Here is a 21,153-nt window from a genome sequence, read left to right on the forward strand (position 1 = left end):
CTTGAGATGATTGTCGAGGTTCCCACCTCGGTGACGTAGTGGCAGCTGCTTGGCAATTGTTGCGGGGCAGGATCCAATCATTCCCCTGGAAAGCTGCGCGCGTCGTCATGCTGACCTGTGACTAGGGTCCGATGTGTCTTCCTCAGCCGAGATCAAACTTCGGTGAGGCAATAATCCCAAATGCTGCTAGGGCAGGTAAGGGCTCTTAGGAAATCCTAGAATTGAATGTGGCCCGGCTAAGGGTTAGACATGCATCCTCTAATCAGAGCTTAGGTGCTTTGATTCCTGCTGTGGAACTTCGCCTATAAATGGAATGAGATTCGCCTTTTAATTGTGGATCGAGGCAGTTACTTTGCCCTTGGCCTTCACCTAGTTCTAGAGAGGCTGTAGCTTGGGCTCATAGGAGTTCTCCACCAGTGGCCGGCCGTCGGTTCAGTGAGGATGGAGGCAGAGCTAAGAGTGGGAGTGACCCAGGGTGCGGAGCTGCATCATAAGCTCGTCGAATCAGTAGTGGGATTGAAAAGCATGTCTCTGTGCGCCATGTAGGATGAGGGCAAGGCTACTTCTTCCTTAGAACATGAGTCTTCTACTATTATGGGACGTGAAGAGGTCAAGTCCTCGCCGAAGGACTTTGGTCGGGGACCATCATGCCGTCCTTTGAGGGAGCTATGGCGGGAAGTAACCGTTGGACTCCTTCTGGATGTTGTAGTCTGCAGAAAGTCTGATCACCATCTGATTGTCCATGCTCTTGTATGGATAATTCGATTTTTTGTTCTTGTGTAAACACGCATGGTTTGTAGCATCCATTGTAACTAGAATAATGAATAAAGACTTTTGCGTCGTTCTCCTTTTTTGTTTCTGTTCCCGTTTGTGGTTATAGTGCTTTTGTGTATAGTGATTGTGCCCACTGTTGAATGGTTCCTAGCCACTTTGGTGCACTGCTCTTATCAACGAGGACATCAGGTTGGCCAAATGGGAGACCGCTCGTAGGATTGATGTTGCGATTTTAACAACTCAGGGCTTCTCCTGTTTTTGACCTGTGTGGGGGCTGGCCTTCTGCTTAGGCCGTTTTTGACCTAGAGAAGTTGGTTGGCACGCCGAGCCTTTGGCATAGAGGCCGGTCTTCTGCTCGGGCCGTTTTCGATCTAAAGAGGTCCGTTGTCATGCTGAGCTTTCGACGCTAAGGCCGGTCTTTTGCTTAGGCTATTTTTGATCTAGAGAGGTTGGTTGGCACGCCAAGCCTTCGACGCAGAGGCCGGTCTTCCGCTCGGGTTGTTTTTAACCTAGAAGGGTCGGTTGGTATGTTGGGCCTTCGATGCAGGGACTGGTCTTCTGCTTGGGTCGTTTTCGATCTAGAGAGGTCAGTTGGCATGCCAAGCCTTCGACGCGGGGGCTGGCCTTCTGGCAACCACCATGGAATGCTTCTTTTCAGGGGACGAAGTAGGCGATCTTATTAAAAAATTTCAACTTACAAGATCGCTCCAAGTTTTATTGATGGTACATCCGAAGGTTGGTAGAATTCGACGTTCAGGAAATGGCCTTCCCATCTAAATGTTCGAAGCGATAAGCTCCAGGTCGGACAACTCTGGATATTTTGTATGGTCCCTCCTAATTAGGTGAGTTTGCCTCGCTTGGTTGGCTGGGAGACTTCGGCTCTCCTTGATACTAGTTCCATAGGTAGGAAGAGCTTAGATTTCGTCCGAGAATTATAATATCGGGCTACTCGATGCTGGTAGGCAGCCATGCGGTTCTGAGCTTGTTCCCTAGTTTTTTCCAGTAGGTCGAGGTTGACTTGTGAATGCTTTGAGTTCTCCTGCTCTTTCAGGAAGTTGACCCAATGCGATGGTAGTCTGATCTCCACTAGGATCACAGCCTCGATCCCATACATGAGAACAAAAACGTCTCTCCCATCGAGGTTTGGGGTGTGGTTCGGTAGGCTCGGAGGACGCTATACAGCTCTTTTGCCCAAAGTCCTTTAGCCTTGTCTAGCCATATCTTCAGGCTCTGCAAAATTGTTCAATTGGTCACTTCGGCCTCTCTATTCAATTGGAGATGTCCCACCTAGGTGAGGCGGTGCTCAATGTGCAACTCCGTGCAGTATGATCTAAAGCGGTGTTGTCGAATTGCTTCCCATTGTTAGTGATAGCATAGGAAAGACCAAAGCGACATATGATTTTCTTCCATACAAAGCCCCAAGCCTTCTCCTAAGTGATGTGAGCCAGAGGCTCGGTCTCGCCCCATTTGGTGAAATTGTTGATGGCCATTACCAGAAACTTTTTTTGTCTAGTTGCCTGAGGGAATGGTCCTAATCAAGGAATGCCGTACCGGCCCGTACCGGCCGGTACGTACCGGCCCGTACCGGCCGGTACGTACCGGCCCGTACCGGCCGGTACGTACCGGCCCGTACCGGCCGGTACGTACCGGTCCGGTCCCTGACCGGTACCGGACACAGATGAAAACCGGTATTTTCCGGTTTTCTTCTGTGAACCGGCCGGTACGGAGACTGTACCGGCCGGTACCGCTTGGTACCGGCTTCGTACCGGTGCGAACCGGCCGGTTCGCACCGGTACGGTGTTTTTTTTTGGGGGCGGGGGGGGGGGGAACCACAGCGCCTCGCTGTGGTTTCAAAAACCACAGCGCCTCGCTGTGGTTTCAAAAACCACCGCGCCGCGCGTGGTTTCAAAAACCACCGCGCCGCGCGTGGTTTCAAAAACCACCGCGCCGCGCGTGGTTTCAAAAACCACCGCGCCGCGCGTGGTTTCAAAAACCACCGCGCCGCGCGTGGTTTCAAGGAAGACTTTCAAAAACAAAAAAAAAGCCGTTTTTTTTTTGTGGGAACCACAGCGCCACGCGCTGTGGTTTTTAAACCACCGCGTGGTTTTAAAAACCACGCGCCCGCGCGTGGTTTTAAGAAGTGGCCGTGGGCCACTTCTTTCAAATAAAAAAAAAACCAGGTTTTTTTTTTTTTGGGGAACCACAGCGCCACGCGCTGTGGTTTTTAAACCACCGCGTGGCGCGTGGTTTTTAAAACCACGCGCCCGCCGTGGTTTTAAGGAAGAAAGCTGTGGCCGAGGCCACAGCTTTTTTTTTTTTTTTTTTTGATGGGAAAGAAAGTGGCCGGCCACTTTCTTCCCATCAAAAAAAAGGAACGAGAGGCCTGATGACAGCACCCTCGCTCGCGGGTAACGGCCGGTACGGTACCGGTCCGGCCGGCCACCGGTACGCCGATCCGGACCGGTACGGCGGACCTTGGTCCTAATATATCCATCCTCCATTGGGCGAATGACCAGGGTGCATTGATTGGGGAGAGGGACACGGCCGATTGTCGTTGGACGTTGGCGTCTCTGGCATCGGTTGCACTTTCTCATGAAGTCAGTGACATCTTTTGAATGCTTGGCCAGTAGTAACCATGATGTAAAATCTTATAGGCCAATATCCTGCTGTCCAGGTGGCTTCCGCAGATTCCTTTGTGAACTTCGCGTAGTGCATAATGGGCTTCGCTGGGGCGGAGATATCGAAGGAGAGGAAGAGTGAATGACCTCTTATAGAGCTTTCCCTCTAGCAGGATATAGCTTGCGGCCTGAATCTTTAGCCGCCATGCCTCTCGACACTCCTACGAAAGTTTGCTGTCTCGGAGGTAGTCCACGATCATGTCCATCCTGCTAGGCTCAATCACCTCAAGGTAGGTGGCTTGATGGAGGCCGGGGTAGTCGAGATAGCCAACTTAGATAACAAGTCGGCTCGGGCATTTTGACCTTGGGATTCGCAAAATCTCAAGCTTTTTGTAGGTCGAGGAGCATGCTCGGACTTTCTGCAAGTATCTTGCCATAATCGGGGACCTTGCTTCGAAATCTCCTCGAACCTGTCCCATTATGAGTAGAAAATTGGACCTTCAAGAATTGAACCCGCAGCTCTTGGGCGAGCTTTAATCCGATCAGAAGAGCCTCATACTCCGCCTCGTTGTTCAAGGCCTTGAACCCAAAGCGTAGCGCGCATTTGGCTACGACCCCTTTTGGGCTGGTTAAAATCAATCCTGCCCCACTTTTGTTCATGTTGGAGGATCCATCGACGTGAAGCATCCATGAATCCCCCAACTCATGAGGCGTCGTACATGTTGGGTTATCCAGATGCTCGGGGACTGAGCACTCCACAATAAAGTCCGCCAGTGCCTGCGCTTTGATAGCAGGCTGAGGTTGATAATATATGTCAAATTCAATAAGTTCCACAGCCCACTTAGCCAACCTCCCTGATGACTCTAGCCATTGTAGGATTTGCCTCAGCGGTTGGTCGGACAGGACAACGATTGGATGAACTTAAAAATATGGGCGGAGCTTCCTTGCTGAGATTATGAGCGCATACGCTATCTTCTCCAGTTAGGGATATTGAGTCTTTGCGTCTCGGAGGACTCGACTCATATAATATATTGGCTTTTGAATTGCGGCCTCCTCGTGGATGAGCACCGAACTTAAGGCCGTCGAGGAAATAGCCAAGTAGAGATAGAGTACCTCGCTAGGGGTTGGTTTGGAGAGGATCAATGGGTTGTTGAGATAACTCCGTAGTTCCTTGAATGTAGCTTGACATTCGCTCATCCAACATAACCCTTGTGGTTGTCTCAATTTCGAAAAAAAGGCAGGCTCTTCTTAGCTGACCTTGCGACGAATCTGCTTAATGCCGCCATTCATCAGACGAGGCATTGTACCTTTTTGTTCTTTGGGGGCACCTTCTCCAGTATGGCGCGGATCTTCTCGGGATTTACTTTAATTCCTCGTTGAGTCACCATAAACCTGAGGAATTTTTCGGAGACTCCAAATGCACACTTGCTCGGATTGAGCTTCAGGCAATATCTTCTCAGAGTCTGGAAGGTCTCGTCCAGATTAGCAACATGATGTTCGACCCCTCTGTTTTTCACTAGCATATCATCGACATCGACCTTCATGTTGCGACCCATCTAGTGCTTGAATATATTATTGACCAAACATTGGTAGGTGGCCCCATCATTCTTCAATCTAAAGGGCATAACTTTATAGCAATAAAGCCCTTTATCTGTGATGAATGAGGTTTTCTCCTCGTCTTCTAGCATAATCCGGATCTGATTACAGCCCAAGAACGTGTCCATAAAGCTGAGGAGTCGATGGCCCGAGGTCGCATCGACTGGCTGATCAATTCTTGGTAAAGAAAAACTGTCCTTCGGGCAACTTTTGTTGAGGTCGGTGAAGTCGATACATATTCACCACGTCCCATTTGGCTTCTTGACCATCACAACATTGGCTAGCCAGTTGGGGTAGTTTACCTCCCGGATGAAATCAGGGCGGAGAAGCTTTTCTACCTCTGCAAGCACCTTCTGTCTTTCTGAGGCAAAGCTTCTTTTCTTCTGCCGGACCGGCCGGTGAGTAGGGTCCACAGTCAGCCTGTGGGTGATAATTTTTAGGTCTATACCTGCTATAGTGAAAGCTAACTAGCTAAAGACATCAGCATTAGCACAGAGGACTTCTAGGAGCTGCACTTGGACGACGTCATAAAGATGGGCTCTAATTTGCATTGTTTGGCCTGACACCGTCACATCAAGAGGCACAGAACAAGGGTCTTCGGCTGGCTTCCCACGCTGTTGCCCTTGGCTATCTTGGGAATTGAAGCTCTTGACGTGAAGCATCTCCCTCGGCTTCTTTCCCTTAAGCGTAGGCATATAGCATTTTTGGGCGAGCATTTGGTCACCTCGGGCCTCTCCTACACCGCTTCTGGTTGACAACTTCATTGGCAGGTGGTAGGTGAAGACCACACAAGGCGTTTAAGCCTGGCCGTCCTAAAACGACGTTGTAGGCTGATGGGACTTTAATGACCAAAAAATCCATCATGATCGTGGTTTGCTGTGGGGCCTGTTCTCCTGTGACAGGGAGAGTGATGATCCCTTCCATAAGAACTGGGTCTCTAGGAAAGCCGACCAGGGGGAGGCGATCCTTTGAAGCCTGTCAATTGGTAGATTAATTCTAGAAAAGGCCTCATAAAACAAGATGTCTGCCAAGCTTCCATTATCTACTAAAATTCTTTTTACATCATAATTTGCAATAGTAAGAAAATTTACAACGACATCGTTGTGGGGGTTTTGTACCCCTTGTTAGCCTTCGAGAAAGAAATGACTTTCTCTATCCTGGGTTTCTTCATCGACGAGCTTCCCATATAAATGACTCGTGCGTAGGCTCTTCGAGCAAACGAGCTAGCTCCACTAGCGGCTGTTCTGCCGGCTATGGTGTTAATGATTCCAGCCGTTGGTTGGTTATCGGGCTTCGCCTTGGCAGAGGGTCGCTTTCGACCAGGAACGACTTGGCCTCGAGGGTTTCGAACATAGGCGTTGAGGTAGCCCCATTGAATTAAGGCCTCGATCTCATTTTTCAATTGGAAGCAGTCCTCGGTGTTATGTCCATGGTTGCAGTGGAACTGACAGTATTGTGTCATGTCCATAGGAGCTATAGACTTCATCTTCTGCGGCCACTTCACATAGTTGCGGTCGCAGATTTTCATGAGAATCTGTCGGCGCGGAGTGTTTAAGGGTGTATATCTTCCAAACATCCGGGCAAGGCTTCTCGATCAACGGGTGGCTTCTTCATCCCCTCTGCGTTTTTTTAGCAGGGGCGTCAAATCTTCCCGGGCTCGCTTATTGTTTTTCTTTTGGTTGGGTTCGCCTTTAGCTAACTCTCGCAGTGTCGTCATGGCCTCCTAGGCGTTGATGTACTTGTCCTCCCAGGCCAATAGCTCGGCGTAGTCTCTTAAAAACCTTTTCTCTAAAAAAAATCGAGAAGTCCTTAGTCTGCTCCTCATGGTAGACAGTACGTCTGAATGATTTAGGTCACGTACTTCTAGGGTGGCCGTATTAAAGCAGCTAATGTAGTCTCGTAAGGACTCGTCATTTCACTGCTTGATGGCAAAAAGAGTGTCTGAACTCCTCGGTCTTTTGTTGCTCACCAAGTAGGCAGCGAACATTCGGTCGAGCTGCTCAAATGAATGGACCAAGCTCGGTTGTAGCCTAGTGTACCACAATTGAGCTGTTTTCTAAAGGGTAGCTGGGAAAGCTCTGCATAGCACCGCATCAGAGGTACCCTGGAGCATTATGAGAGCTTTGAAACTCTCTAAATGATCTAAAGGGTCCGACGTGCCGTCATACGTCTCTAGCTGGGGCATCTTGAAATGGGGGAATAGGCTCTCCTATTATCATCATCAAGAACAAGGCTTTAGTGGTGAACTCCATGTCTCGATCTTGATTAGCCTGATGCCGTCGTAGGTCTTCGAGGCGTTGGCACTTCTCCTCGAGCTTATGGTTGAGGTTGGCCTCTTCTAAAAGCCCCGCCAGGTCGGCGAGAGGAGGAATGGTTGGAGGCTGACTCCTGCACATGACCCCATGGCTGGTTGTAGGGCCCGCACGAAGCCTTGCTGGAGTTGTAACGATGGGAAGGTTGGTCCAAAGGCACCTGCTCCCCACTCTAAGGTGGGGAGCGTCGACTCAAGCGTTCCAGATCCTCTCGGTGATCCTGCTTGTGGGCCTCTTGTTGTTGTGGCTGCTGGGGGTGATTGGTTGCTGCATGTGTTGTATCGCAGTAGTCAGCGTCTGGATTTGTTGAAGAATTGCATGAAATTGTTCAGAGGCCACTATCGCAACCGTCTATGGCTCTGGCGGGGGTGGAACCCTTTGCGGGCTCTGTAAAGATGGACTTCTCTAGCGTGTTTGGCTAGGGATTAGAAGGTGCTGGTTGCACTCTTCAAGATTTCATAGTGACGGAGAGACAAAATCTCTTAGGGTGCTCTAACCCTTTCTCTAGTGCCAATCTATCGCCTCTGAGAATTATGGGGCTTTAGGCACTGTGGTGAGAAGCACGATGACGCTGGAGAGCTCAGTGGTCGGCTGCTTTTGTGAGGACCCGTGCGGGCGTGTGTTTAGTCCCACATCGGTTATTTGCTGGGTAGATCTTGGGTATTTATACAGGATCAAGGAACCCAAATAGTAACTTCCGGCTAGCCATTTTGGGTGAGGTCCTGGGTTGTTACAAATGGTATCAGAGCGGACCCGGCCCATAATTTATGTGGACTAGGGGACACTGCAGCACGGATCCATTGGGGCTAACCATGAGCAGATCGTGGTGTTTGTGATTAGATTTGAATGGATTTGAACCCTTAGCCTGACGAGGACGTCAGGGCTTGAACGGAGGGAGTATGTGAGGACCCGTGTGGGCGTGTGTTTAGTCCCACATCGGTTATTCGCTGGGTAGATCTTGGGTATTTATACAGGATCAAGGAACCTAAATAGTAACTTCCAACTAGCCATTTTGGGTGAGGTCCTAGGTTGTTACAGCTTTTGTCAGAATTGGAGGACGCGAGCAGTGCTCGGTCGCTGCAGCCGAGGTCCTCGTCGGATGGCAGCCCTCCGACCTGAAACATCACAGAGCAAAGAAGTCCTCTGGCTGAAACGTATCCGATGGGGATCCTCCAATGCAAGGTATGCTGAACGGCCCGTATCGGCCGGTTCAGCCCGTATCGAACCGGTCTAGTCTCTGATCGGTACGATTCGGCGGTGAAAAACGGTTCTAGCCTTATGGGGCCGAAACCAAGCGGTAACGGCCCGGAACCGATCAGTACTCGAGGCGTACTGGACGGAACTGGTCGGTTCCTTTCGGTTCGTCTAGGAATCGGTGCGAATTGGTCAGTTCTCACCTGTTCATTTTTTTTTTGCCACGTGCGCTGTCTAATTTGACTACAGTGCGCATGCTGTGGCCTTTTTGTCCACGCGGAGTGGCCACAACGCGGACGCACTGTGCCTTTTTGGCCACGCAGAGTGGCCACAACACTCCGTGCTATGGCCTTTTTGGCCATGCAGAGTGGCCACAACGCGCGTGCTGTGGCTTGATTTGACCACAGCATGGGCGAACCAAGGTACCGATTCGATTTGGTCTGAACCGGTCCGGTACGCCGACCGGTACCGGTTCGGCATATCTTACTCCGATGCATAAGTGAGCGTGGTAATCAGAGAACAAGCGGAGGTTATCTTTTAGTCCGTTTGGGTGTTCTTCTTGCTTATCTCCTCTGCCCGTCTTTTGTGTATATTTGGTGGAGCCTACCTATCACTTGAGAATTAGGGCATGTGGCTCGACTAGAAGTGACTGGCTCGAGTACAGCTTGGACATCGGGCAATGCTTTTCATGCAGATAATGTCCTGCCTGACACATCGGAGGGATCTCGATGATTATTGGGTCTCTCGATTAGGATGTAGCCAACTGTCGAGAGCTCATAAGATGCAAGCTCGGCAGTATGGCACTGGGCCCGCCCAGTGGCCTTTACCGATCCACCACGTGTTGGCGCCGTGGCGTGTTTTAATTGGTTGGGCCTTCTGGTGAGCTGTAGCCGGTTTGGAGGTGTATCACATGTAAAGAGGATTGGGGAGGGCGGGTGTCAACAATATTAACTAGGTTTGAATAGGATTGGGGTTCCGTTGTTTCGAATGAAACTGGGGCTCCATTTTTTATTTTGTTGATTTATACTGAGGGCTGGAAGACCTCATCTGCGACTTCAATTTGAATCGGCAAAATAAAAGTGGGGGCCCCTATTTCGGTACGCACTAGAATGGCATGACATGGTACCATACTGTAATATACCGCTGGCTAACAGATACGGGTCTCGGTACTGGTATAGCTAACCTTGACAGAGGGATTTACCAGTGACAGAGGGTGGGGAACAGTCAGGACATGTTAGTGACTAGAGGATAAAGGTTGCATTTTGATTATGTCTTTCTATATTCTCTAATTGGTGACAGCATGTGTTTGAGCCCCAATGTACTCTTGCTTGTTGATGGGGACATCAGAGCCCTTCATCCAGATGATCCTGAGCCCCCGGATTGAGCCAGACTCGTTTATTTGCATATTTATTTTATTTTTGGGCTTATTTGCATTCTAGGGTTTATTTGTGGTTTATTTTATTTCTGGGCTTATTTGCATTTTAGGGCTTATTTGTGTTATTTGTGGGTTCATTAGGATTTATTTCTGTGTAAGGGGGGTTTATGCAAGTTGTGTATTTGGGCCCTATATATAGGGAACTATTTTCATGATTAGGGTTTAATGAATGATTAAGAATTTCTTTTCCTCCCAGATCTTATTCTTCCTCCTCCCCTTCTCTTCTTCCTGTGTCTCTAGAACCTCTTCTTCCTTCTTCCTCTCTTGTTCTTCCTTCTTCTCCTCTTTTTCCGCATTTGTGCGGCATCAACTTGGTATCAGAGCCACGTCGGCTTTGCCCCTGCTGCCAAAGCCACGGTCCAGTGTTTCCTCTCTTCCTTTCTCTCTCGGTTTTCACCAGCCCCCCCTCCCCTCTATCGGTTTTCACCAGAGACAAAAAAAAAAGAAAAAAAAAAAAGAGAAGAGAACAGCCCCTTCCTGGTTGGCCGTCCCTGTCTCTGTGCCCACACCCACCGCCGTCTCCCTTCACGACGCCGCCGTGCCGCTGGTTCGCCGCCGGAGGTCATCGCGCCCCACGGACACCCACCGTGCCACGACTTCCACGGTTCTGCCACCGTTGGTCCTGTGACCGATCGTCGGAAGAAGCCGCCGCCTGTCACCGCCGACCACGGATCGGCGACCGCGAACGCCATAGCCCCTCTGTTCGGGCGTTCCGCCGCAGCCGCCGAAGCGGCCGGTTCGCCCTCCCGAATCGATCGGGAGGTTGAAGAAGAAATCAGGTAACGGGTAAGTCCTAAACCCGTTACCCACAACCCGGTAACCCGGGTCCAACAAGCAAAAAAAAAAAAAAAAAAAAAAAAACCTTACCTCTGTCATTTTCTTCCTTCTTCCCTCTTTCCGTGGCCGCGCCGCCCGAGCCCAATCCACCTCCCGCCGCCGCCCAAGCTCGCACGCCGCGCCACCACCGCCTCTGCCGCGCCTTCACCGTCGTGCCGCCAGAGCCCGAGCCGCCGACCGCCTCCCGTCGCTGCCGCCGTTGCCTCCGTCCGAACGCCGCCTCTGCCGAGCGTGCCTACTCCGAGCGCCGCCAGCCTCCGGCACCTCCACCCGAGCCGTTGCCGCCCGAGGAACCTCCGGCACTGTTTCCGACCGTTCCCGCCTCCGCAGCACCTTTCTGATTTCGGCCACCATTTCCGCAGGGCCGTGCCAACCCCGCTGCCTGTTCCCCTCTTCATTACACGGGCCCAACTGCAACCACAGGCCCACGGCAGCATCCCCTTGGCATCCATTATAGCCTTGCAATAATTTGGCTTCAGCAATCAGCTCCACTGAGTCCCTTGTGCTGCAGATCCAGACCCATCGCTTCAGCTAGCTCCACCCGGTGCCGACTTCGTGTTCGAGACTCCACAACGGATGCTTCTGGTTGACTGCATCCACCACAGGTAACAGGTTCTTCCTCTTTTTGGGCTTGTCTATCTAATTGTGTTCTAGTTCTCTTGCATGACAACCATAATTGAAAACTTACTTTCCTGTCATATTTTGAAATCCTGAACATATATTACCACACCCGTCCTATTCACCCTCTAAATCTAGATATTAAATTAGCACACCCTAGCGGCAGGATAGTTCTCAACATTCCTAGATCAGATTACTTTCGGACTTTGAACGACTGTAATACGTGTTTGCAACCTAATTTCTTATAGTGACTAATTTCCTGCCTTAATTCTGAAATAACCAAAGTGCAAAATTAGTAATATTTAATTTTAAGTTATTTTTGTGAAAATTTGCTGATTTCCGAATTCATAGTAGATTGCATTAGTAGGTTGTCCTGCATTGCATTTAGTAAGTTAGGGTTCATTAGTAGCATTGCATATCATATCACCAACTAGAGTAGTCCCTGCATGCCAACCCGTAGTGGTAGAGAGTACCTCCTCACTGACTCTCAGACCCCTTTACCCACCATGGACCCCAGAGTTCTACAAGATATTTTGGAACAATTAGCTGCATTACGAGCTGATCAAGATGAATTCAAAAGAGAGATCCATGCTCTAGTCCAACACCCTAGGACTCCTGAACCGTCAACCCCAATCGCAGCTTATCCCGAGCTTGGTTTGACCACACCACCTGTAGCTTTTTCCCATCCCCCTAGGAACCAACTTCCTCCTGATCACCAGCGCGATCTTGACGAGCGACTACTTCGTACCGTACGAGTAGATGCTCCCACATTTACTGGTCAATTAGAGCCGAGTGTGTACCTTGATTGGAGAGCAGCCATGGATAATTATTTTGAGTGGTACGACATGACTGATGATAGAAAAGTACGGTTTGCTAAAATGAAGCTTATTGGGCAAGCTCACTGGTACTGGCATAACGTTGAACATATGCATGAGACCCAAAGGCTTCCTCGTATCACCACCTGGGAGGATATGAAAGAAAAACTGAATGAAAAGTATCTGCCATTCTCTTACCGACAACGCCTTATGGATAGGTGGCAGAAACTAACTCAAGGGACTTTAACCGTCGCCGATTACATTGCACGATTTGAAGAGTTTCACATGAGGTGCGGTGTAATCGAAGAGGAGACTGTTACTCTTTCTAGGTTCCGGGCAGGACTCCGCGAGGAGATTCAGAAAGAATTAATCCTCCGAGAGATTACCACCCTTGGCCAAGCATACCAGTTGGCTCAAGATGTAGATAGTTTCTTACAAGCCTCTGTAGTGAGGCGTACCGACCCTCGACCCATGGCCCCAGGAGCCCGACCTAATCAAAACTACCTCCCACAACCCAGGCAGCTTCCCAATCCTTCTAACCAGCCCGGCCCTAGCCAAGCACCGATTCGGACATCCCCGATACCTGTCCAGAACTCTTCAAATGATAAAGAAAAGGGCATACTAGGTCCCAATCCTCGTTCTAGAAGCCAAACCCAATGTTTCAGGTGCCAAAAGTTTGGCCATATCGCGTCCCAATGTAATGCCAAGATCTATCTAATGACTGAACTTGAAGTAGGAACCCAGGAGACTGAATGTGTCGAAGAAGTCTATGAACCAAACATCGAGGATTTTGTAGAAGACTTTGGAGACGAACAGACCGGGTTAGAGTTTATCCAGTCTGAACCCCAAAATGAGCCCACTGATCGGAATGACCAAAATCCTAGGCTTCATGTGGTTCGGTATACTCTAGCTCAAACCAAGACCGAACAAGATTGGCGTAGAACCTCCATATTTTACACGTTTCTTAAGATCAATGATAAAACATGCAAAATCCTATTTGATAGCGGGAGTTGCATCAACGCCATTGCGTCTGGAGTTGTTTCCCGCCTCGGCCTGAAATCTACCCCTCATCCCAACCCATATAAGGTAGCCTGGGTAGATAAGACATCCATCTCGGTGTCGGAAAGATGCCTTGTACCGATTCAATTCCTATCTTATAAAGACGAGATCTGGTGCGACTGCCTTCCGATGGACGTAGGTCAAGTCATTTTAGGGAGACCTTGGTTATACGATAGGGACGTCACACTTCATGGACGTTCGAATTCGTGTAGCTTTATGTTCCAGGGTCGGAAAATTGTACTGAACTCATTGCCTCCCCGAGAGCCCGCCTCTACAAAAAAGAGTGCTACCCTACGGAAAGATAAATCACTTCACATCATTACTTCGAACGAGGTAATGAAAGATATCGACAGCCAATCACCTGTGTTTAACCTTGTGGCTAGAGTTATCAATGTGGAGTCGAATCCTGAGCACCCACCCGCAGTAGTTTCCCTGTTGGAGGAGTTTCACTCTGTTTTCTCTCAGGATCTTCCAGATATACTTCCTCCGATGCGTGACCTCCAGCACGTCATTGACCTCATTCCTGGAGCATCCGTACCAACTCTTCTCCATCATAGGCTCAACCCAAACGACCACACCGAACTGAAATGTAAAGTTGACAAACTCCTCACTCGAGGGTATATTCATGAGAGTTTGAGCCCCTGTGCTATACCCACACTCCGCACCCCCAATAAAATTACGGTTAAGTATCGTTTTCCCATCCCTAGGCTGAACGACCTCTTAGATTTTTTGTCTAGTGCCACGATCTCATGGCAAGATGTCAATATGGACTTCGTGTTGGGACTTCCTCGTACCTATATCAAGCACGATTCCATATTTATGGTTGTGGACCATTTTTTGGATATGGCGCCTTTTCTCCTATGTCCTAGGACTTCTAACAATTCTAGAGTTGCCAAACTTTATTTCAATGAAGTCGTTAGACCTCCTGACCTTCCAACACCTATTATGTCTGATAGAGATGTTAGATTCGTGAGTTCCTTTAGGAAAATTCTTGGACACATGATTGGCACTAAATTAAAATTTTCATCGGCCTATACTAGGACCTGGGATTTAGTGTTACCGACCGCCGAGTTTGCATATAATAGTTCGGTCAATAGGTCCTTAGGCGTGAGTCCTTTCGAAGTGGTGAATGAATATAAACCTAGGCAGCCCATAGACTTGATTCCCATGTTTCATCAACATAGAGTCTCTGAGTCTGCACAATCATTTGCTTCACACTTGCATTCATTGCATCAGGAGATCAGCAAACATATTTGCTCTAATAATTTAAAATATAAATCTCTTGCTGATTTGCACAGACGTTATAAAGAATTGAATGTAGGCGATCATGTCATGGTAAGAATTAGACCTGAACGACAACCTTCGGAAATGTTCAAAAAGTTGCAATCTCGTAGTGCGGGACCGTTCAAAGTTTTAAAGAAAATCAGTTCGAATGCTTATGTTGTAGATCTTCCTGAAGACTATGGGATTAGTGCGACATTTAATATTAAAGATTTAGTCCCATACAAGAAGTCCACATTCATTCCTTCTGATCCTTTTGTTGATACACCCATTGTTGTTGATCACCCTGACCCAGCACCTGCTATTGAGCCTCCACCTCCAAAGTTTCATGCACGCAGAGAACACATAGAACATATATTAGATGAGCAGGTTATTTCTACCAGGAGAGGAAGCTACCAACGTTACCTTGTTCGGTGGAAAGGTCGAGCCGAATCAGATGTGACGTGGATTTCGCGAGTCGAGTTGCAGCGCCTTGACCCTGATTTTCTGGAGCAGTACGACAGCCGGCCAGACCTGTACTCGACGGGGTCGAGTTTTTCTCACCCGGGAGGAGTTGATGGGGACATCAGAGCCCTTCATCCAGATGATCCTGAGCCCCCGGATTGAGCCAGACTCGTTTATTTGCATATTTATTTTATTATTTTATTTTTGGGCTTATTTGCATTCTAGGGTTTATTTGTGGTTTATTTTATTTCTGGGCTTATTTGTGTTATTTGTGGGTTCATTAGGATTTATTTCTGTGTAAGGGGGGTTTATGCAAGTTGTGTATTTGGGCCCTATATATAGGGAACTATTTTCATGATTAGGGTTTAATGAATGATTAAGAATTTTTTTTCCTCCCAGATCTTATTCTTCCTCCTCCTCCTCCCCTTCTCTTCTTCCTGTGTCTCTAGAACCTCTTCTTCCTTCTTCCTCTCTTGTTCTTCCTTCTTCTCCTCTTTTTCCGCATTTGTGCGGCATCACTTGTTACTTTAGGTAGTCTTCTAAACGTGCAATTCCTAACCCATATCCAACACGCTCAACGACCTTTTATTCGCTATCCGCACTATGCACTCTCTCTCACTTTCTCTCCCGCTCGGTGAAGTGACTCTTGCTTGTTCCTTTTGGTGCCGATGCCTATATTATATCCACAACGACTACCAATTCCAGCTTGCTTTTTTTCCTGCTCACACTCCTAAGCCAATACTCCGAAACCTCTCGATCCGGAAGGGTCTTGCACGGAGCAGCTACTCTTCCCTTTCTGCCGTTTCCTTCTAACCGGCTTGAGCAGCATAGGGTGTACCTCTTCTTGTGCCTTTGAATCTAGAAGTACCCGCGGAGGCCCAAGAAAGCACCCGACCTCGTACATATGTAACAATTACAAGGGGCACTCCCGTAGGCTCATCTTGCATACAAATTTTGGGGGTACCAGGTCCTACATCCACCAAGAACATTTCATGACCTCAGGTATTTTTGGGAATAAATGGTACTATTAAGTTCTACAGGAAGATGATTGGAGATATTCTTATTTTTTTCTTAGTGCAATCTTTCTAGGTATCTTTCACTAAGAATATGCGATCTCGTTTGTTTTACTTGGTCTAGTTGAGAAGCCACATCATTGATGCTAGGAAGCTGGTCTTTTGTTCAAGTAATTTCAGACGTAATATCTGTATTTTTTTAAACATATAATGGGAATTTTAAGAAAGCATAGGAATCTCAGATTCTTTGAAATTGTGCCCCAGAAAATAAGAATTATTTTTGGAGAATTTTCGATGTTTAGCTTGTTCATCAAATATTTCGTGGTTGGTTATTATGTCGCTATTCTCATTTCACCAGACCTGCTTGGTATAGTTAATTACTTTTTCTTTGTAAATGTTGTTATTGAGGTTCTGCTGATTTCATCTTTACTATCTATTGATACATGTTAGCTTCCCACACTTCTAGTTGTATTAGTTAGGAAATTCTTGATTATTAAGTTGTTATTTTCTTGCTACATAAGGTGCAGATTTCCCTAGGCCTGGCATAGATATTGACACTAAAGTGTTGGCTTTTTTCTTAAATAAATGAATTATTAAAGGGAAAATCTTAATGGGGAGTCATTCATTCAACACCTTACCTCTGAGGTTGGATGAGCTGCTAGTTCTGTTTCCTTTTGTTATCATAGGCCAGTGAGCAAAGAAGATCTGGATGAAGTTAAAAGTTGATTTCAAGACACTCCTTCTGAGACCAATATGCTCTCCATAATCCTTTCATTGCGTACATTTTATTAAAATTGATGATTGACTATTGCAAAGCATCTCGAAGTTGTTGCCTTTGGTTTTTATCTAGCAAAAGTTAATGTGCTGCTCAGTATTGACTTGAGTCAAGAATCTGATGCTTGATATCTAGCAGGCTACTTTGCTTTGCATGCAAACTCTAGGAGAACATGTAAATGGAGGATCATGTGCTCGCCACCGTACAATGGCGATTAGAGTGGCTGCTAGCTCTGTGATGTAGCAGAATAGGCTTGATACCAAGGAAGAGCTGGATGAAGTTAAAAGTGATTAAAAAACTATATTTTACGGGACTAGGTTTTAAAAAAGGAACAATCTGATCCAAATAAGCACACTCAAATAGATGGGATAAGGCTTGGTGCAGAAGTTTTTGTTCTCTTATAGAACTCTTGTTTTCTGTTAAATGGCTCCTATGCAGAGACCTAAGATCCAATTTTTGACCTTCTTTCCCATTCACATCTTGTGGAACAATTGTCAGGAAAACCATGCATGTTGAACATGATAGCTAAAGCACAAAATCTTTAGAGACATGTCTTGTTGCATGAGTTGAATACCAGATAAAAGACAGCATTATTGACTACATTTGAAGCCATTGGAGGATGAGAGAGAAATAATTGTTAAGTAGTTTAAGGTATAAGAGTGATTCGATCAGGGAGAAGGAAGATTTTCCTTAACTCTCTCAACTCGAATCTCTCAAAAGAAATTTTGAAAAAAGTGGAGGAATTGGCGAAAGTAGGGTTTTGCCCCCCTTCTTTCATTGATCATTTGACGATTCAATTGATGGATCAAAACTCTTTATTTATAATGGTGAGATTTGCCCTTACATAATTCGGGTCAGTTTTTTTTTATAATTCTAATACGACTCAGTCTTCTAAAATAGACATGACTAGTAGAAATAAACTCGAAAAAGCTAAAATTCAACAGGAGGTACATCTTGGTTTATGTATCAACTTTGCTTTCTGTCTCTCCATCTAATTCTTTCTGGATTGAGAGATATGCTCAGTTAAAATCTTTTCCAGAAAGAAAACTTTCAGTTTGACCGGCTTATTTCAGAGCCTAAATGATGGAATTTCGACATGTTCCAATTCTCTACTGGGTTGGTGCTAAGTTGTAGATTTTGAAAAGTTATCCAATTTGAAGAAAAAAGCATTATCTCAACCGGGCGTCGTATGACCAAGTTGTGGCCTTCAAAAGTTTGGCGTATGATTTGGTTTCTCGATGTGGTAAATCTCGCTTCTTGACCCTATCCAACCCTACCCACAGTATCCAAAGTGGTCAACATCGAGTATGGTGATCCTTCTGCATATCCGTAGTAGCCAAAATAATCTACATCGAGTTTGGTGATCCTTTTGTATACCGATAGTAGCCAAAGTAGTCCACATTGAGTCTGGTGATTCTTCTGGATCAAAAAGGTAGAATGGAGTCTGCAGTCAAGGATGTATCTGTATGCATGCATATGAGTATGTGTGAAGGCGGGGGGAGGGGAGAGAAAGAGAGAGAGAGAGAGCCACAGTTTATGCTAGAATGATGACTTGCTGTGTTTTCACAACTTTATACTAGTGGTTGTGTAACCATGACTATTGCCAATGATAGATATTGAATCGTCTTTAGGCAGTATACTACTAATCGGATCCTATTTGCAACCCATGTTTGTCCACAACGGCGAGTCATTTAAAAGTCAAAACTCTATTAACAACGCCCATCTAGGTGTTCGTTGGTCCCATTTTTTCCTTTTTCTTGGGATCCTTGGGGAGAAACTGAAACATCTTTTTCAACTGAATTTTCTTTAGCCTTTGGTCCCATTTTTTCCTTTTTCTTGGGATCCTTGGGGAGAAACTGAAGCATCTTTTTCAACTGAATTTTCTTTAGCCTTCATTGCAGATGAATTTTCTACATGCTGGTGATAAGAAATAAATTCATTAATGCACCCAGCAGGAAATAAGGGAAATTGTTCAACCAGATATTAGGTGAACTTTTGAACTTGTACATGTGTACTTTGAAATTTGAATTTGTACATATGTACTTTGAAATTTTGAAATTAACCCAATTTCACATGAATTGAGCTACAATTTTTTTGCTGCTGAATACTTTGAAGATTTAAACACATGACCCAATTGCCAAAAAGCATCGTGTCATACCTGTCCTTACTTGGGAATACTTAGAATCTTTGATTAATTGAATTTAATCAATTGCGATCAAGGTTTGCAATTTTGGTATCAGATACCTGTATGTTACTGATTTGGTATGGTATAATTGGTACATAATGGTATGCACCCTATACCGAGATAGCTCTTGACCTCTTTTTTCTCACGGTACCACACAAAACCAGGCTATATGGATTAATATGGTATGGCATGCAACCCAAGATGGTATGGGGTGGTTGTGCTTGGTTTAGATCGGTACATATTGGTTCTATTCTTATACCAAACTGAAACTCAGTCCCGTACTGGTAACTTATTGTTACGATACTATACAATCGGTACGACAAACCTTGATCTCAATAGATAGTCATTTAAAAAAGTATGACCACATTATTTTGGCAAAAAAGGTAAAGAAACATGACCAGAACAATTCACCACATTGAGAACACTAAGCTTAAACATTGTCTTAACACTAAGCTTAAACATTCTCTTCGTGCCATATATCAGCACTGTTTCCTCTTCCTCTTCTTCGTTATCGTATCATTCTAGTTATATTTTATTTTATTTTTGTTTATTTATGAGCAGGGCAAGGCCAATTTCTTAGAATATAAGCTGATTTCAAAACTCAAACCAGACATTAAAACAAATTTGGCAAACTGTATGTGTGATATAAAATAGAAAATTCTGTACAATTGCTGGGTGTGATAGACCTACATAAATACCAAATGAATAGTTGCAATCTATTTGTTGTTTCCGCCTTACAGATCTTGTAAAACAAATGTTTTTTTTCTGCACTATTACTGCTATGGTTACCTGTCCATCTTTGGTGACTCATTATCAATTGCATTCCCCGCAATTTTTTATTTTCATTAATGCTTAATAGTTAACAATCTATTTATCCAACTTATAAAGAAAAAAGTAAAATATGGCTGTTGCTCTTGCTGAACCTTTTGCTCAAGATATTCTGATGAGAAGATAGGCTAAGCAAATGTTTTGCAAAGGATCCATTCTTTCTCTCATGCCCCTGCTACATTCTTTCTGATGTGTTTCAGAAATAAAGGTCAATGGCTAATATTCAAGTTATAAATTCCGAATATTAGTGAAAATACCTTTCTCCTTTGGAGTGTTGGACTTTGCTTGTTGAGAAATGCTGTGTACTGCTGTAGATGCTGACTCACATTTGTTTTATTCCTGCAGGAGTCGGAATCTGTAATACATTATGTACTTCAACTCGAGCAAAAGTATCAGCTTCGCCGAACAAGTTCGGCCCCTTTCTGATCATGTCTATACTAGATTTTGTAGATTTGCATGGTGTGGTTCCTTCGACTTAATTGTGTATTAGAACATTCAGTAGTCTGTTATTTGAGCTCTCCAGCTTGATAATTCTGAGTAAGGTTGTGGGAGCCCTGTCTGCCGCTGCCACCGCTGCTGCTGCTGCTGCTTTTCTGTTTGGAGTGGTGCTTTGTTGTATATTCTGGGTCACTTATTTGAGCCATAAAGTTCGACATGACCTCACCCTCTCTATCTATTGCTATGTTCTGCAGCCTTTGAAGGTTGTTGCTGTCATATTTTTATTTAACATGAAATGATGTTGTGTACCAACAGTATAATATCAGTCTTTCTTGGTAAGTACAATTGACATGAGACATAAGCTTAGAAGATCATCACTATTTATTTGAGAAATAGGTCCTCTAAAAAAAGTGCTTTTTTAAAAAGAAAGAAAAAAGTTCCAAGGGGAACAATTCTGCACAGCGTCTCATCGAAAGTATTTAAGGGAAATCTGAAAAGTGGTATTGGTTAACTTCCTCTCATAAAAAGAAAGCGGCATCGGTTTAGAAGTTTCTGACTGATTCAGTTCTTCACAGAAGCTGGATTTGTTCAATGGTAACTTCTTCTAAAAGATCCAAAAGAGCCTATTTTGTTGGGGCCTTAATGAGATCTGATGGTGGGACAATTTTATCTTAAACTGCTTGTCCATCAAAGTAATATTCCTGCAAGATATAATCCTACTTATAGGAAATTGGCAATAGCTTGAACAACCTTACGGATGTTCCGAAACATGTACCTTTTCACTGTTAGACGAGCCCCCCTTCTTCTCTGGAGATGCAAATGGCTGGTTTTCTTTGTCTCTGTAAACTTGGACTAAAGCTGCAGTATTATATGCAAAAGAGCCAAGCATTCCTGGAATAAGCTGTGAATGGAAAAGGAGGTCCTTAGCACC

At 45.8% G+C, this 21,153-nt stretch overlaps 1 protein-coding gene across 1 annotated transcript in view; it reads left to right on the forward strand.

The window, feature by feature from the left end:
- LOC113463120 (ABSCISIC ACID-INSENSITIVE 5-like protein 2) overlaps positions 1–20,547 on the forward strand; it is a 32,492-nt gene extending 11,945 nt beyond the window's left edge. Inside the window, exon 4 of the mRNA XM_039132419.1 lies at positions 20,130–20,547. Within this exon, the coding sequence (XP_038988347.1) occupies positions 20,130–20,210 (81 nt within the window). The 3' untranslated portion in view covers positions 20,211–20,547. The remainder of the gene's footprint in view (positions 1–20,129) is intronic.
- Positions 20,548–21,153: the final 606 nt, after the last annotated feature.

Source organism: Phoenix dactylifera, chromosome 1, assembly GCF_009389715.1.
Source record: "Phoenix dactylifera cultivar Barhee BC4 chromosome 1, palm_55x_up_171113_PBpolish2nd_filt_p, whole genome shotgun sequence".
Taxonomy (NCBI): Eukaryota; Viridiplantae; Streptophyta; class Magnoliopsida; order Arecales; family Arecaceae; genus Phoenix; species Phoenix dactylifera.